At 35.1% G+C, this 18,612-nt stretch overlaps 2 protein-coding genes across 2 annotated transcripts; one reads left to right on the top strand and one right to left on the bottom strand.

Moving 5' to 3' along the window:
* The first annotated feature begins 684 nt into the window (after positions 1-684).
* LOC135075008 (pupal cuticle protein 20-like) lies at positions 685-3,408 on the top strand. The gene is made up of 4 exons (XM_063969378.1): positions 685-747; positions 1,173-1,309; positions 2,586-2,831; positions 3,218-3,408. The coding sequence occupies exons 1-4, from the start codon at positions 733-735 to the stop codon at positions 3,267-3,269; spliced, it is 450 nt and encodes a 149-aa protein (XP_063825448.1). The 5' UTR covers positions 685-732; the 3' UTR covers positions 3,270-3,408.
* A 9,340-nt stretch (positions 3,409-12,748) lies between these two features.
* Positions 12,749-16,704, bottom strand: LOC135075006 (pupal cuticle protein 20-like). Its single transcript, XM_063969376.1, has 4 exons — positions 16,667-16,704; positions 15,250-15,389; positions 13,457-13,702; positions 12,749-12,948 (listed from the first exon to the last, which is right to left on the bottom strand). The coding sequence occupies exons 1-4, from the start codon at positions 16,676-16,678 to the stop codon at positions 12,903-12,905; spliced, it is 444 nt and encodes a 147-aa protein (XP_063825446.1). The 5' UTR covers positions 16,679-16,704; the 3' UTR covers positions 12,749-12,902.
* Between the last annotated feature and the right edge of the window lie 1,908 nt (positions 16,705-18,612).

Raw genomic sequence — 18,612 nt, 5'->3', positions numbered from 1 at the left:
CGTGGCTTCATATATCTTTGTCTCTACCTACATATTATGAGAGTGGGTAGAGCCCCAATTAACAAAGACGTGTCATTTATGATATCGCGCCCAATTGAGATGTCTACGAGTACCTGTATTATTAAATCGAAATAAAATTTACTCCGTATCAAATAACTTGTAAGCGTGTATATTTTTGGACTTCATTGTTTCGTGAATGCTGGTTTTCTGTGTATATTCAATCCTAATCCAGATCCGTCCGTCAACATATCTGCGGTTTTCGATGTTTTGATATTTTTATATTGTTTATAAGGCTGTTTAAGTGTGTAAACGCATTAAATATTGTGGATATTTAATCTAAAACTGACTCAAATTTGACAGTTGAAATCCGGATTTGGACAAGGATTGAATATGGGAAACGGGCGTAAGTAGATATAGATTGCTCTGTCAAAACTTGAAGCCTAAATTTTTAACACCAGCATTGTGATATTTGCAGCTTATGCAACCTCATTGTTACTTTGTGTGCCCTTGAAGATAAGTTCAAAAAGTCTGCCGAATTTAGCTCTCTGCTATAGGCAACAATCATCGACCCAGCGGGGGGTGTGGTGGAATGCTAGGATTCTCTGATGTCGAGCAAGGTGATCCGGGGCGATCACATCAATATAAAATGATGACAGACGCTTGGAACATCATTCAGTCATCGACTTAGATCTGGATTACATCTTCGCTACAAACAAAAAAAAATACTTCAAGATGTCTTCTGTAAAGGTATAGTATAGGAACATTAAAATTTCTTTTCGTATCTATTCTTTGAATTTCTCTAGTTCTTAAACTTGACAATAATTGCCTACAGCTTAAGCCCTAACTACCTAGCCCACTTATGGCTGACACATCAAGTCAAGAAAAGTTCTCAGAAATAAAATTTTCGGACCTTTGGAGTGAGGGGCTTCAGAAATTGCGTCTTTTAACTTTGATATTTATTTCGACAAGTGAGCTTCAAGCTACTTCAAAACAATGTTTCCGAACTTTTGAACTACCCCTCTTGCTCGTAGCTAGATGCAGACATGAGTGACGGTTCCAAGTAAAAGAGCGAACCTGAAAATTCGGAAACAGCACTAGCCCTAGCCATATAAATAAGCCTATTTTTTAAAACCTCTTAAGTTCTTATCTGACCAATTATTTCTTTCTTCCAGCTGATTGTCGCCCTAGCGATGGTAGCCTGCGCGGCGGCTGAGTACAACCACTACAACGGCTACAGCGGCTCTGGCGCGCACATACCCATTCTGCGGTACGAGAATGTCAACAACGGAGATGGCACCTACAGATACAAGTAAGAACTTCAAAAAACAGAATCCCGTAAAGTTTGAATCGAACCCACGACGCTTCGATGCAACTCAGAGCTAAAAAACTTTAATAACTAAGAATTCTCATAACTTTTGCTTATCTAAGGCTGCACCACCTTATTTTAACCATAACAATAACAATAACCGGTGCTTTTTGTATGGAGTTTGACAGATTTTAGGTGCAACGCAGCCTAAGCATACGTATGGTGTGTCATAGGATGCTCAATGCTTGAATCTTTGTAAAATACACCTACAATTAAATGATACGTAACATTTATACTGTGCTCCTTGCACAATAATTGGAGTAAATCCAATTAATTGCCGATTTTTCTTTTATGACTTTAATATGTGTAGTACTTAAACTTTTAAAATCATTTTCTAACAGTGTCTCTAATGAAACTGGTCGGTTTGTTGCTATCAATATTGCAATAATAATATGCAATTACATATCTGGTACATGATCAACATCATTCATCTACACCGGCAATTGACGACGACATTCATGTTTAATATCAGTCATGCCGATCGCTAATTAATCGACTATTTGTATCGAAATGGCGTTAATTCAACGATTGGAAGCGCAATCACTACACACGCAGGCTATTCTGCTAATTCTCACTAATTACCATTCCGTTTCATGGTTACAGAGCAACTATTTGTTAATTAAAAGTAGAATGCAGTTACTAATACACATCATTTCATAAATTATCCCAAGATGTAACGAAACGATAAATGTTATTAAAAAAGAAAACAATAACTTAATTTCATAGCTAAGAAAGAAAAACACTAACAGGTAACTGGAATCAAAACAGACAGAAACTCAAGAAGAACAAGAAATATTAATAGAGCTTGAGAAAGCACTAAAGCAGTGTTCAATGTTCACAGTTACATGAAACAGTACTGAATCTGTTCCAAGCTCCTTAGTTCCACCTTTGCCTTTAGTAACCGCACAGGGGCTGCACAAACGAGCGCGTTCATTATCAATAAGTCACGTCTCTGTGTTACAGTGCTTAGTCCTTCCCTCCTTTGTTCCTAGTATTCTGTAATGGAATAGTTAATTCCAGGGATTGTTCGGTTATTCGTACCTACAAAGGTCATGTTTGATTTTCATTTGTTTTTAAAGGAAAAGCCCGCTTTTCAATTGTTTTAAATGTAGGATTAATAACTGGCCATTTTTTTTCAACTATGAATCAGACTTTAGACTATCCCGCTTTTCATTTGTTTGAAAGTAGAATCACTAACTTGACATTTCTTTTTTTTTAGCTACGAAACAGGCAACGGCATCGCAGCTCATGAGAGCGGGGCTCCTCGCGCCCCTGGTCCTGAGGGCCCTGCCGTGACAGCAGAGGGTGGCTTCTCCTACCGCGCCCCTGATGGTCAGCAGATCTCCCTGACCTACACTGCTGACGAAAATGGATTCCACCCTACCGGCTCCCACATCCCCACTCCTCCCCCAATCCCAGAGGCTATCCTCCGCTCCCTGCAACAGAACAGGCAGTATTCTTCTTCGTAAGTATTTTCAATAAACTTAAATTCAAGAATCAGTTAAAATGTGAGAAAAGATTACGTACTGTGGGGAAACTTCAACTTCAGTAAATGATTTCTTAGGACAGCATTTCAAGCTTTTGATAGTTGACGATAAGAAATATGTACAAGTACAAGTACCTAAATATAGCGTCTTATTTCCTTTGATAAATATGAATTTGCATTCCGCACTGAAACTTGAAAGAAATCACTAGCTTTTCATAACTTTATGAGATTTGCTTTACTGAGCATAAAGCTGAGTTATGAAAAACTTTTATAGCTCTCTGAATCTAAAAGTTCCCGTCAGAGAAATTGAGTTCTTGTTTTGTGTCATTCAATTTATGATACTTATATTTTATTTTTCTTTCTAGTAACGATGGATACTACAACAGTGGCAGATACAACCATGGTGGTTATTATTAAGTAGTACTTCTTTCATAAAGAGGTGTTACAGATATTTTGTAATGGCGGCCGGCGAGTTTCAAAGGACTGAAGATTTAATGTAATATATTTATATTGTACTATTTATACAGCTTTAAATAAATGGACGATGATTTAAAAACTTTTCTTTTCTTTCGAATCTTGTATTCCCCGTTGTGGAAATTTTATCATTATAAACAACACTTTAAAACCATATTAATATACTAGGTATGCCAAATACAATATGTAGTTAAAGGACCAACGGAAACCATCGGAATAGAAACTATTATATTTGAACCAAGTTATTGTGGGTCTATAAAGACAATCATGATGTGATAGTGTGATATAATATTATGTAAATGCATTAAACCTTAGGTTTTACTTTGAATTCATGTATAAAATCTTTTCGGTCCTACCTACAGTTTGTACAAATGACTGGTAGGCTACATTGCCTTAAAAAAGTATAAACAGAATCCCGCCATTTCAATTGTCTTTCTGTCATAAAAATAGTAAAAAAAGCATGTATAGTTCCAAAATACTGAACTGTCCTATGCATGACATTGACAGCGGGGCGCCACCGTCAATACCGGATCGCTGGTTCCGATTTTTGCCATGTTGGAAACAATATAGTTGAACGATGGTAGCGCCCCCTTGTCATTGAGTTTGGTGGGACAGTTCAGCGTGGGTCATCTATACCGTAGAATGGGGTTACTTTGACCAATTTTAAACTTTGAAGGTCCATATCTTTTAAATTTGTGGGTGTAAAAAAATACAAAAAAAAGTCTAATAATCGGTTTTTATAGCACTCTCGATTCGTGTAATAAAAAATGAAAAAATATGGCTCAATTTTGAGAAAAAAAAATAAAAAGTATGTAATCAAAGCTAAAAGAAGAATGGGGTCACTTTGATATCCCCAGATTTTATTGCGTAAATAGAAAGTAACCTCAATTATAATACCAATAAATTTATTAAAATCAAAATCTGCCAACGGGATAAATAGTTATTGACATTTTTGTCCTATGGGGTAACTTTGATCTAGTAAAAGTCATCAAATAATTAACTGTATTTCGTTACTAAAATGTTGGTATTAAAATTTTAGCATTCAATCAGTATTATTTATTGATTTTACGAACGAAAAGAACTCAGAAATAATTAAACTTCACAAAATAAAATCTAAAAAATAATTATAAAAATAATTTGTCTTAAAAAAAATCAACAATATTAAATTTATGCAACAAAACAATAAGAAAAGTCATATAAATTCACTTAAGTCATACAAGTTCTGCAATATCAATATAAAAAAAATTGGACACATTCAACGTTACTATCTAGAATTGCAAAAGGCTTTGGTTTTGGCTGGTTGATTAATTATTTCACTTGTCATAATTTCAGACATATCATCGCGAACCAATTTGAATTCTTTATTTATATTCCAAAAATTTGAAACCTTCGACTACCAGTGGATATTACCATTTAAAGAGGAGTATAGTCTCTGGGGATAATTTGATCATTTTTGATCAATCTGACACCATATACCCTATCAATGACACCCCGCATCAAACAAACTCAAGTCATTCCATTATCTTTGAAGTTAGAAAAACATTATGCACTGTATGGGTTAATCGATCATAGGCCACATGATGGAGTATATCTACAAATTTCATTTTACTATCACATAAATAAGTACACATGAAGTTTTGCAACACAATTATTTAGCTATAAATAGAGAATAACATTCTATTAACCTTTTTTAATTAAAATTAAAGGCGAATTTCCCGCGTGTTCTCAAAAAAGGAATTGACAGTTCTTCAGTGTTGCTAATCTAAAAAAAAAACTACCAAATTGCGTTTCGTTTTACGCAATTCGTGATTTTATACAAAATGGAAGTTTCGATCAAAGTCATCCCGTGAAACAAAGTAACCCCATTCTACGTACCTACCTATAAGATCCTTTTTAAATAATTACGTCACACACACAGTAACACAATACATGACAACGTAGGCACAAAGTTAGTAAAGCACTTTCAATCTGGTAAAAGTCAAAGATACAGGTCATTGTGGTCGCTTTGTTACGGTTAAAATAGTGAAGCCATTCCTGAAAAAGTAGAGCAGGAGCGGCAAAACAAGCCTAATTGGTATCGGTAAGTAGGTATGAGTTTTTATAAAATGTTTATGTGCTTTAAATTACGTAGGAACTTTTTATCAATTAGTGTAAAATGGGTTTACCTACATATTTATCACATTAAATGGTCTGTAACTTGTCATTTTCAAATACGAACTTATTCTGAAAATAGTACCTAATTAGTTTTAACAACCAAAAAACTACGCGCAGTGCCCATATTCATGTATAGAATTTATTCAGTTTTTAGTTTTGGTTAAGTTCGGCTTGATGCTGAAAATATTGCTGGGGTACGAGTATTCAAAATTTCTGAAAAATGCATTCTTATTAAAAAACATGTACAGTCCCGGAATGAAAAGGTTCGTCAGTTTTCAAATTGATTCCTTCAACGAATCGCGAGCACATATTACCTTTTGAAAGTATGTTACAGAATAATCTCGAGTTAGAGAAAATAATCTTTAACTGTTCGTCAGTAAAGTTCAAAATTATTCAGATCAAAGTTGTTTGACGATTTATTTTGTCAAGAAGAATATTATGATTCATAAACTAAAACCTTCTTGTTGGTTCAACCTGCCATTATTATTTCTATTAAATAAAAAAAACTATTGTCAATTGGTCAATGTCATCATTGCATTGCACTGATGGGATAGAAAAATAAACAAGCAAAACCTTATTCGTTAGCAAACGTCATATTTATTTAAATGTTAGCAGCACTGTTTCTTGTATTGTTATGTTGGCAGGTTTGACTCTTACAGTACCTAGTGCAAGCGAAAACCGACACTAAGGTGACGAACCTTTTCATTCCGCGACTGTACGATTCTAAACACAAACTTAATATTTATTATCCTGCTTTCGCCTCCGAGATTTATTTTACCGTGTAGTACCCCTGTACGACAAGCCTATCCGCACACAATATTCAGCGTAGTAGTAGTAAAAAACAAAAGAGCGGGCAACCCCACCCCTACCACGCTGTGGGCTCGGTGTCCGAGCGGTCTCATTCCTTTGTGCGCACGCGCAACGACCGCACGCAGTATAAGAAAAATGCTTAAGTGACGTCACCAGGACGTTTTTACCGACAAAAAACGTAATTATTTTAAGTTGTGCAGTGTAGTGACGAGAATTAGACCCAACACAAGGTTGGTTGTAACAACTATTTTGTGTAAGTGCTCGTACATTTTTATTATAAGCGTTGTGACACGACGCGTAACTTTGACCCATTTTTAGCTCCAAGTTAACGCGCGATGTTAACCAGTAGCCATTTTTTGCTCCGAGGTAATGCGAGATGTTACCCAGTAGCCATTCTTTTGCTCCGAGGTAATGCGAGATGTTACCCAGTAGCCATTTTTTTCTCCGAGGTAATGCGAGATGTTACCCAGTAGCCATTTTCTGCTCTAGCGAGTTAATACGAGATATTAACCAGCAACCACTTTATATTCGGTCATTTTTTGCGGGTCATTTTTTAACCAGTAGCGTTAATACAAGATATTAACCAGCAGCCACTTTATGTTCGGTTATTTTTTAACCAGTAGCCGTTTTTTGCTCTAGCGAGTAAAAACGAGATATTTACTACCGAGATAGCCAGGTATTGTAATATTATTCACCTTTACGAGTTAAGTATCTTCTTTTCGGCCATTTTTAAAAGCCGTAAAAACAGAACATAATGAGCTCATACAGAAAAATGTTGCGTTTCTACGAAACTACCCACATTAAGAGCTTGCCTTCTTGGCCTTACACCTTATGAACCATCAACCGTCTTGGAGCATGATGACCCGGCGCCGCGGACGCACTCGCCCCAGTCGAGCCTCCGCCTGCTTTTATAACGACCGATGACCCTGTGGCCATACACATTGTTCAATGCTACAAAGGGTAACTGAATAATTTTGTTGTTTCGTATTTTTATACATTACACCAATCGATATTGGTCTAAATACAAAGGCTAGTAAGAAAGAAATAAGTATCAGATCAAAATTCAAAGTGCATTTATGTAGATTCATTACTTGCTATTATAAGGTCAGAATAAAAGATCCTAAATAAACCTTAGGCCGGTTTGTTGACCGAACCGAGTCGAAGTGGAAATAAATGCCTACTTTATATATGAAGTATGACAATATGTCGTGTTTTCTATGCAACGACTCATATTAACTGACATTGTGATTGTGAGTACTTATCAGTCTCACATTTTTTTTGTTGGAAACTTACAAAGATCTTTCTACATTTCCGGTCGGTCGACCAATTACATCGACGGTCGACAACTATAACTCATTATAATCCTCTAAAACGGGAAAAGAGGTATTTATTTGATATGATAACTAATCCAGGCTGCTGCACTGAATATACATATAATTTAAGCTTTAGCCGTTCGCATAACTGTGTGAATCGAGGCTTTATACAGAGGCCGTACCGACAAGCTACGCCCTGCTGTATGGTATGATGGGCTAAGACCTATCACCCGCCCGCGGCGCAACCACGCCGCCTTCCACAAGCGCAGGCGCCTTTATTTACGCCGCAGCGCCGCGCCGCCGCCGCCGCATGCCCAGCGCTGCCAGCGCAACGCGGGAAGCGCCATTAAAGACCGACCAGAACACCAAGGTAACCCGCGTCCCTAGACGACGCGCCATCTATGTACAGGTATGTGCTGGCCGCTTAAAATATTTTTATTTTAAATGCAATGTACATATTATCCGGTTACAGAATTTATTGTACCGAGATACCTATTCGATTTCCGAATCGAACCCAGATGATTTTTTTCATAATCATCATAACCATGCGAGTAAACATAATTAATTATACAAACAAATAATTATACACGTCGGCGCAGAGACGTTGATATTAAGAATATTCTTAATCGCATCCGTCGACACGAGTACATTCTGAGATTACCCTATTGTTAAAAAAAAAAAAAAAAAAATGTTCCTTGATGGTGGACTTAGATAGCGTTTATATAAGATGCTAAACAAAGTTTATGTGGTTTAAGCACTTCAAAAGGGATGATATTTTAACCGCAATTAAACTTTTAACAAAAGATTCATTTATGGTTTAAAGAAACTTATTAATATAATATGTTTATTGCATAAACATGATAGCCATTGAAAAGCAAATAGAATTATGGTCTTATTTTAACGGATGTTTGTTTTGTATCTGAACAAACAGGCAACATTTTTGTTTGTCTCTTTGCGGCCTTGCTTTAGCCCTGATATTTTTACAAAGTTTATTTTTTTATTCATGACGTCTCACCAGCTTGTATCTATAAATAATAGATAAAATCTAAGAGCCTCCTTAAACTGTATCGGTATCGGTACATAAGATGATGTCATTTTTTCTTGTATTGGAAAAACATTATTATGTAGGTTTGTACCTACTAATCAATGTATGATTAATGCTAATAATACTATTGATAGTCTTACAAAGTAAGGCTTCATCATCATTATTATTATTTATTTACTAAAAAAAAAAAAAAAAAAAAAGGTCAGTTTTAACTCCATGTACTGTTTTACAATTAGTTCGTATAAATTATTTATGTATAACGTTAGAATTCTCATAAGAAGAGATGCGACATCATGAAATACATTGAATCATTTCTTATCTTGCTAAATCTTTTAGACAAGCAAAGTATCTAATTATGCGTTAAAGCGATAATAACTATGTCTTTATAAATATAACACAATAATAATTACATTGTAATCAATGTAATAGAAAATTATTGACGCATCAAAAAAGAAATCGGGCCGCTTGTAATAACAACCGGACTAGTGGACTTTGGTCAGTCAAAGAACGAATCAACCACATAAAATAAACTATGTATTATGTAGGTACCTACCAGTACTACCACTACTTGTAACCTTCAATTTAGATTAAGGACATTTTTTAATAATACCAAAAAATAATGCGATATTATTTTACGAATCGATAACGCTGCCACAAACTCATAATAATGAATGAGTCTTTCTTCCCTTTCTATGAAGTATAAATTGAGAATTAGTATTTTGTTATTTTTTCTTAACATGATTATAAAAATTCAATCATCACAGTCATAATACTGAAGCTGACTGAATCAAGGTGTCTGAATAAAGACACGGAGTAGGAGCTTGGTTTAATATTGTCTCAGAAAATGTTAGACGCTTTGGTTTCAGTACATGACATAAAACTATTTTTTGTTTCTTGAACTTTGTTTGATATTTAGTCATAATTCATACTTTATCGTCTGGCGTAGAGATTTCTACACGATTAACATGAATTAATTCCAATTAATTCGCCTTAGAATGGCGACCATTTTTTTTTTTTAGACGTTTATACGTTTTTTCACTAAAAACAAATAAATAAAAAATAAAAATAAAATAGAATGCCGGGGCAACAGGTACATCAGTAGTACCATATTGCCCATTTAAGCTTACCTTTCCTTGGCAGTGAGTTTTGTATTTGGCAGTCGTTGATCAAACAAAACGTACCAGACTCCGCTATACACTCCGCAAATAATAAATAAATTTTAATATCCTTCTTTCGACATTTTACACTACGCTCCTAGTCCCAAACTGAGCAAAGCTATGGGTCCTAGACAACGGATATAAACATACTTAAATACCGTTTTTATATACATAAGTACATATTATACATAGTAACACCTAGACCCATCACAGAAATTAAAATGTATCAATTCAATTTCTGCCCGGCCGGGGATCGAACCCGGGACCTCTCGGCATAGTAGTCCGTTTCGAAACCACTACACCAAATGACTGACAAATAAATATTTTTACAATGCTCAATTACATCATTGTACCTACCTTACTCTATTTTCTTAGCATATTCTAAAGTCGGGTGCATCCTATAATAACATTAAATAACCACCGCTTAGCAATATCGTTAGTGAAATCATATTATTTATTGAAATATATAATTATTTAAATAAATATTATAATTTATAGGTCAGGTTTCAAGAATCAAAAGATTGCTATTAAATAGTGCTATTAAATAGAAACCAAACTTTTTCCTCGCAACAGTGTTACTTGGAATCCAAATTAATACTGTTTTGGAATACTGGTCAAACTGTATCCAAATAAATTAATAAGTTTTAATTAACCACATTATTTATTTATTTAATTAAAATGCAAGTGAGCTTATGTTTTACAACAATCAGAGTGTTAGCCTTGCAGTCACTGTGATCGATTCGGTGTTAACCACTACCGTCGTCAAGCTCAGTTCTGAGATGAAACTGGATAAATATAGGAAAGGAGTGTCGACACGAGGGCGTTCGGCCCACACAGCACGCGACACGCGGCAGTATGGCCTGCGGTTTGCGCCGCTGTCAACGTTGACACAATTAGCCAGTGTGCTGGATAGACAGGATGCTCTGTCAACTGTCTTGGCAACTTTTTACAATCAGTAGTCGTACTTAACAGTTAATAGAAGTACAAATAAATGTATATAATAATACTCTATAATGAACAAAATCTTGTTGAGACCGTGATACTTGTTATTGTTATGAATAAGTGATGCAATACGATTATAATACAAAAATATTGCTTTATTATGTATTTAGTACATTGACATTTACTCTCTTAACCATTTAACATGGACATTGATCCATGCTCTAAACATCTACACGGTAAAATAAATCTCGGAGGCGAAAGCAGGATAATTAGATGATCAAACGAACTTACCAAGTGAAGTTCGATCTGAATTATCCTGTTTTCGCCGAAGAGATTTAAGGTCCCTCCCAACCCGAAGATTTCTATATCTTCTTCCCTGGAGGTAAACGTCAATGTCATCTCTTCTCTAAATATAATGAGACCGCTCGGACACCGAGCCCACAGCGTGGTAGGGGTGGGGTTGCCCGCTCTTTTGTTTTTTACTACTACTACGCTGAATATTGTGTGCGGATAGGCTTGTCGTACAGGGGTACTACACGGTAAAATAAATCTCTTCGGCGAAAACAGGATAATTCAGATCGAACTTCACTTGGTAAGTTCGTTTGATCATCTAATTGTGCGTTATTATAAATGTTATTCAAAACTTATCATTCAAATATTCCAAATAATTTATTTAAACACCTGCAAGTTTCACCTCACATCAAATTGACGCTCTTAATTAAAACGCTCATTATCGTACAGTATCAGTATCGCGAGATTTAACAATCAACGTAATTTAGCGCAGGACCCGATAAATGTAATTAATTTGAAATGTCACTGGAAATTGATTTAATTTAGGGACAAAAGCTGGAATGTTGATTTTCAAACAATACCTACTACATGAAGAGTTTATAAGAGTACATGAATGTACGAAAACCTACAATGGAACAAAGAAAGTTTGTCTTAGCCTAGGCGCAGTCCACTGACTTTTATTTGGCTGATAGTTGGGCCCGATTTTGCGTGAACTTGTGTTGATTGTGCTGACGTTTTAATATTTTCATTTTATTTAATCCAGAATATGGCAGATTTTTTACTGCATATACACGAGATTCAGCCTAATATGCAGTATGGTGGGTCTATAAGTCCCTATTCACTTTCGCCTGTAGGAACTACGTTTTAAACTGTTTGTCAAATGTTTATTTTCCGCTAAACGGCTAGCACATATTACGTATCTTGTAAGCTATAAATTACTGTATTAGATTGAAAAAGAGGCTGACAAAACAAAGGTGACTGAGTTTCTTTCGCCACTTCTTCTCCGCACCAACCCATATGTTGTCCCGAAGTGGTGGTAGCGCAAGCTATATTTGGGACATGTATAAGTGCCCTGGAAAGGGCCTATGTACTGAATAAACTATTAGAATTTGAATTAGCAATGTTTAAGTATTTGCTATCTCTTCAGTTTTGCTCGATAGAATCTTTGGCGTAATCTGAATAATACAATAAGTTTTATGACGTATAGGAAAATTTATTAAATTAAATTCGTTATTCCATTAATACTTAAGGTAAGTAAACGCTATTTGCCTTTATAGGATGCATTTTTTATTGTGTCTGAAGTGATCTGTGACCTTTAGGCTTAGGTGATCTGAAGTCTATAACGGATTATCATGTCAAAGATAAGTTTATTACTTCATCAAAAATGTAGGTTGTAAAAAACTGGATTGCCAACAGATATAAGAAAAGGTAAACAAGGGGCATAAGTGGCGATTAGGTGTTGTTGCATGATTGAAAGTTTTACTGCCTATGGAAAGGGTGGTATAAGTTGCCGTAGGAAAATGTGCTGTATCTGTCTGCGGCATCGTAGATCCAAAAAGGTGACTTGATCGAGAATGTGTATTTCATAGTCTAGATATTAATACCTACCTACTTTAATATTAATAGCATTCCAATACGATAATGTTATTGTTTATGGAATAAATGAAGTGACTATGACCTAATGATTACTTGGTAAAACAAAAAACAACGTTTCAAAGCAACATCTTTATTCTGTTTAATATTATTTATGAAATAAATATTAATAAGTTATTTTGCGATGATATCACAGTTCATGGCTTTGAGGTATGCTATAATTCATGTTGTCGCTGTAAGTCCATTTTCATATTTTTTACACAAGTTTCTTTCAGTAGCGGTAGGAGTTCCGTCCACCGTTGTAAGCGCCATTATCTCTGAAAAAGCAAGAAACACGATTAATATGCAAAACATTTACTTAATAAATATAATATAGGATTTTAGGGACGGTTAGAAACATTTTTCCTACTGGTTAACTGCTATCAGTTCATAATTGTATAATAGTAATTGAGACTACTTAAGTCTCAATGGATTATTTCGTTCACTTAGTAGGTACTATATGAGATTTGCATCTTGCCAAATTAGGAGTCTAATGCCCGTTTTCCCCATCAATCCCAAATTTTAAAGTGACCCCTATAAAAACAAAATTCCTGTTATGTATTACCATAGGGGTCACTTAAAAATTAGGAATTGATGGTGAAAACGGGCATAAATCTTTTTCTCTACTTTATGGATTCTGCTTCATGAAAGAGCATGGACGTTCTGATCGGGCATTTTAGATATCCTAACAGGTATATTTTACCATAAGACTTCTTTTAATACCATTTTAGTGACCAGCATAAAATAGAGACCATGAATGATGTTCGATACTTTACGAGTACTTACGATGAAGGATGCTGTCTGTTGTACTCCAGCGAGCGGAGGATAGCATCAGGAATGGGCGGCGGGGTGGGTATATGGGACCCAGTGGGGTGGAAGCCGTTTTCGTCCGCGGTGTACGAGATTGAGATCTGCTGGCCGTCGGGCGCTCGGTACGAGAAGCCTCCTTCCGATGTGACAGCTGGGCCCTCGGGACCCGACGCGCGAGGCGCGCCGCTCTCGTGAGCTGATATGCCAGTTGGGGTGTCATAGCTGGAAATGTTTAAAAGTAGATTAATATTAAATCATTAGTGAACGTTTGATACTTGCGTGAGTTTCTTAAATCTGTAATATCAGGTAAAGTAACAAATATCCATCCAATATGCACCCTTACTCACAAGTTAACGTGTTACTACTCACTGATGAAAAGTTACAAAAATGTGTAAGAGTAACTTAACGGTATTCTACTTGTTAAAGACGGATTGATCTGCTTCTTCTTTCGTCATCTGTTTACTTTTCATACATACAATAAACTTGTATTTTCCTGCTAGCTAGGGTACGGATGTATTTCGTTAGTCATAAAATAAGAGTAAAAAATTGCACTGGTTAGTAATCGGTCTCCAGGGCCCAATAGCTTTAGCAAATTCATACCGCAATCTAAAGTTATGAGCTCGCCCACGGAGTGAATGGGTTTGCTTCACATTTAGTTGCATGAAATAACTGAAAAAACGTTATTTAAGCCAATTTTTCTTTTTGAAACAAACATTTTTTTTAATTTATTGAACTATGGTATCAAACTCACAAAGCTGGAAGTAAAAATGCTTTTTAAGAGTCTAATTGCATAGAAAATTACTTACTTTTATAACTTTCAAAACTAGTCCACTGTTTAAAATTGATTAAAATTTGAGATAGTAATTTCACTTTACATAATTCCACCATGGTCGGTTTAATCAAAATATATCATCTGCTGTATAAAGGCCTACCCCAATATTTCACACAATTTACTTACATTGCAAAATTATCTCTAACACCCTGTATAAGTTACACAATTACAAAGCATTTTAGTACTATTACACGTAATAGTACAAATTCAAATTAGTAGTTATTAATTCGATAGCAGCGTGGTCACGAAACCCATTTGATTTCTGTAAAACCGATTAGTGGCAAAGTTCAAGATCCCTGTCCGACTAAAGGTCTACCTAAAACAGGTGTGATTAGCCAAAGTTCAAAGCACCGAACCAACTGTAGGTAAGTAGTTAACATTCTTAAAGTGGGCGGAACTGCTTTGTGGGAAATCCTTCTCAATGCTAGTGTGATGCTATTGAATAATCTGTTGAATAGCAGTACGATTTCGCGGTAGAAACTCGTCACGGTGTTTCTAAAAATGGGCCAAGATGAGCTACTTTTAAGCAATTTTAGTGCCTTAATTAGAGAGGTCTGTTTGATTCATTAAGATTATACCTGTGATTTTTTGTTTTAAATTGCACTAGATATATCCGAATTTTGGATCAAGGACGTTTTCGTCTTTGTTTTGTTATATTTTGGCCACATTAGCGATAATTTTAGCATACTTCAAACGTTAAGTGAAAATTTTCTGTAAAAGCTCTACAAATTAGTATTTAAATCTCTTGATATCTTACTTATACAATTTACTCAACGTTTGAAGCATGTTAATATTCGTTTAAAGTTCGCCACAATACATTAAAGAAATCCTTCTTTGCTGGGTTGTGGTGAACTTAATACTATATGACATCTTCTTCCAGTCAACCTTCGAGTCAAGCAGAAAATTGAGTTTTTATGATTGTTATGTGTTTTCATACCTGAATCGGTAAGTCCCATCGCCATTGTTGACGTTTTCGAAGCGGGAGGGGCCAGCATTGAAACCTCCGGAGTACCCCGTAAGATGGTCGAGACGGCCACCAGCAGCGAAGCCCAGCAGCGCAACGGACAATAGAACTAACTGAAATTAGCAACAAGGGGTTTGTAAAGGCTTTTGAAAAGAAAGACACGATTTTCCTGTGAATTTTGCTGGAGTTGCCCACAGAAAACACACGCTCGTACCTAAATATTCGGGACTTCTTATTTCGTGTCAGGGATATAGTGTAAAATGTTTTATGTGTAAACATTATATAATCAGTCCAGTGATTTCAAAAACTGAGCGTCTTTGAAAATGTTGATAAAAAGAAATTTACTTCGAGTTTAAAATTACTGCGAGTCATTCTTTTTACGAATGAATTAACAATTAATCTTATTGAGTAAAAATAGCACAAGAAAAATCGACACAATGACTATAGCAGCAAAAAAGCTAGCTCAAGATAAAAATAGTTCTTGAATTTACAGAATTTAGTACTACTTACAGATAGAAAAGAAATGGATGAAATTAAATTTTCACCAGCCTTATTAAATTTAGAAGGGATAATGAGTCTACGAATTTATTGAAAGAAGATTAGAAAACATTTGTAATTTGAAAATAAGGTGCCTTCAGAAAGAAAATTCAATATCTACCCACACACCACAGTCTTATTAATTTTCCCAAAAAACGTGTTATTCGTTTCTCTGAATGACACTTTATCATTCCAAAATTGGCGAGGAACCTATCAAAAATAATATTATTACTGTAAACAAAAAATGATTTTCCCTTTTCTCATTTTTCCGAGTAGCTTTCCGTAATGCCTCTACGCGGCAAAGAAAATTGACGGCGCATCTTAAATGCTGCATATTGTTGTTAGGAGAACAATAGGGGCTTCATATGGTTTCTTTATAGTACAGCAGAGCGAGTTATAAAGCTGTGTCTGTAATATGTGTAGTGATGGAAAATACTAATAACATAAACAAAAGAAAAACCATGTAGAAGAAAATGCCCTATCGCTTTGTCTTTTGTTTTTTTGCTGTGTTACTTTTGACCAGGATTGATAGATTGAAAATTTTATTGACCTTTTGGACTTTTATTTTTTACGATAATAAAGAAAAAGAAACCTTATATTGTTATAATATTATCAAAATCCCCATGTCGTTGGTTTTTGTTTTTGTATACAATCATGTGTTACTTTTTAGTTTGTAAGACATAAATGAACGCAAAGTAATAATATTTTTGTTTTTTTAATGATTTTTGAGGAAAGATTTTAGTGGAAAAGTAGTAAAATTATTATTTTTTTTACTTTTTTTGGAAAAGTTGAGAGCCTTATCAATGTTATCGGCTCAATTCGATATCGATTGTGAATCCGTAATCCAACTTACCAGGGTCGACATTGTGAGTTTGGCGAGTGTCTGTTGAGTGTTGGTGTGGCAAGGATGCGCGCGTTTATATCGGCCGGCGCTGCCCTTTCGGCGGGTTGCCTCACCTTGCTCGTATTGTTGAACCGTGCTGGGATGCGATGTAAGTGATGAGAGGTGTTGACGTGTTAGACATAAAGGTAGACAGCCCGGCAACTAATTTATGATCAAAAATATTTGAAGGTATGTAATGTTTTTCTTTTCTTACATAAATAAGCTCTAGGAGCTGAATATGATGTTAAGAAAAGGGTAGTAATTAAACGAGTGACTGTAAATTTATGTTGTAAGTGTCAAAAATAATTAATGTGGGCTAAAGAATTACTAAGTGAGCGACTGAGTGCGAGTGACGAAAAATCAAAAGAACAGCAACTTACAAAAAAAAATTGAGTTCCTTAAAATACAAAATGAGAAGCTTCATAATATTTGAGCGACCTAATATTTGATTGAGTGTCAACGTTAGGTCCTGCATTTTTTTCAATATTTGGCAAATGCTTTTTTTATACTGAGCGGTATTTTTATCTTTAATGAAGTGTTTCGAATGCAAAAACTACTTTGAAAAATACTATTATGAGCAGCGTATTATGAGCCCACATTTAAATAAAAAATGATCCTATGAAATAAATATTTGACGGAACACTATTCTAGTAGCGAAAAAAATAAATCATTAAAATTTAAGGGTAGGTAATCAAATGAAACAATGTATTACGAAAAATGAAATAAATTTGTATTTTCTTAAATCGAATCAACAAAAAAAAAACAAAATAAAATAAGTGGCTTCTGTCAACCCAAAAAAAAGTGATCTTATTAATAAGGTTCATTGAATGGTACCTATGAGGATTGAGGAGCACTACCTACTCATCGTCACTGTATGATAAGTGCTGGCTTGGACTTAGCGGGCCGGCCCCATTCGAATTCGCGCGATGTAACAATCTGTAGTTTTCATTAATAAAGCGTATCAAAATAAAAAACATGAGACCTCAAATATAATATCAGTAACCAATAATCATTAATAAAGCAGCTCACAACACTTTGCTTAGAATTAACTTTTTTGTAGTTCGTTCAGTAAAACCTCAATTAGAAAAATCTAATGTATCTGCATATTAAAGTTGCCCTCTCTGTATTTCTAGTCGCTCACTTAGTAATTCAGTCGCCCGGATAGTATTTTTATGTCTGAAATGTAATAATCAAAACCCACATTTTGTAAGCTCGTTCTGGATTTTATTATTGATCAATATTCGTCGTTAGTTTGGTAAATTTTTCGCTTACTCAAATTCATACCGCTCAAGGTATTAAAACAGTATGCCATCATCAGTCGCAAAGTTTTTTTTAGTCGCTCGTTTTATAATTCCCCTTAAGAAAATATTAACTTGGAAATTATGAATCTACAGTAAACTAGATGTTGACTAACTAATACCAAAAAATGATTAGGAATGACAACTTTTCCGTTTTCTAAATGTTTAATCAGTAGGTAAGAACAGGCCGGGTAGCAGAGAAAATGGCGAAAATGAGGTTTTCATTTTTCATTTTTGAGGTACTAAACAGTAAAATTAAAGGCTAAGATTTTTTTTGGGCATAGTTGAGGATATTTTCTAGGGCTATTAATGGATGGAAACACGATTTGATGAAGTTGCCTCGATAGAATAAATTCCCAAAGTTACCTCTATTCGTTTTCTATTTATGGTTTTATTTTTAAAATAAGCGATTTGAGATTCTGAATCTTTTACTAAACTAAAGTTCAGAAATAACTTGAGGGCTTTTAACGGATGAAATTTTTATATTGCGTCTTATTTAGTTACTATGTTTAAAAATGTGGAAAAAATCGCCCATGACGGCTTGGACAATCTCAATCAGTCGCGCGGTGGCGCTTACGGAGGTCGGACGCGTGTCAGTTTTTTGGTCGTGACAGTTCG

Source organism: Ostrinia nubilalis, chromosome 9, assembly GCF_963855985.1.
Source record: "Ostrinia nubilalis chromosome 9, ilOstNubi1.1, whole genome shotgun sequence".
NCBI lineage: Eukaryota > Metazoa > Arthropoda > Insecta > Lepidoptera > Crambidae > Ostrinia > Ostrinia nubilalis.
This window is presented reverse-complemented; position numbering and strand designations above follow the sequence as displayed.

Bases quoted from the DNA above. Each gene is read 5' to 3' on its own strand.
- LOC135075006 (XM_063969376.1), bottom strand. The intron at 13,703-15,249 runs GTATGAAAACAC...AAACATTTCCAG, and splicing joins GATGGGACTTACCGATTCAG to CTATGACACCCCAACTGGCA. The intron at 12,949-13,456 runs GTAAGTACTCGT...TTGCTTTTTCAG, and splicing joins AACAGACAGCATCCTTCATC to AGATAATGGCGCTTACAACG.
- LOC135075008 (XM_063969378.1), top strand. The intron at 1,310-2,585 runs GTAAGAACTTCA...CTTTTTTTTTAG, and splicing joins GATGGCACCTACAGATACAA to CTACGAAACAGGCAACGGCA. The intron at 2,832-3,217 runs GTAAGTATTTTC...TTTTCTTTCTAG, and splicing joins AACAGGCAGTATTCTTCTTC to TAACGATGGATACTACAACA.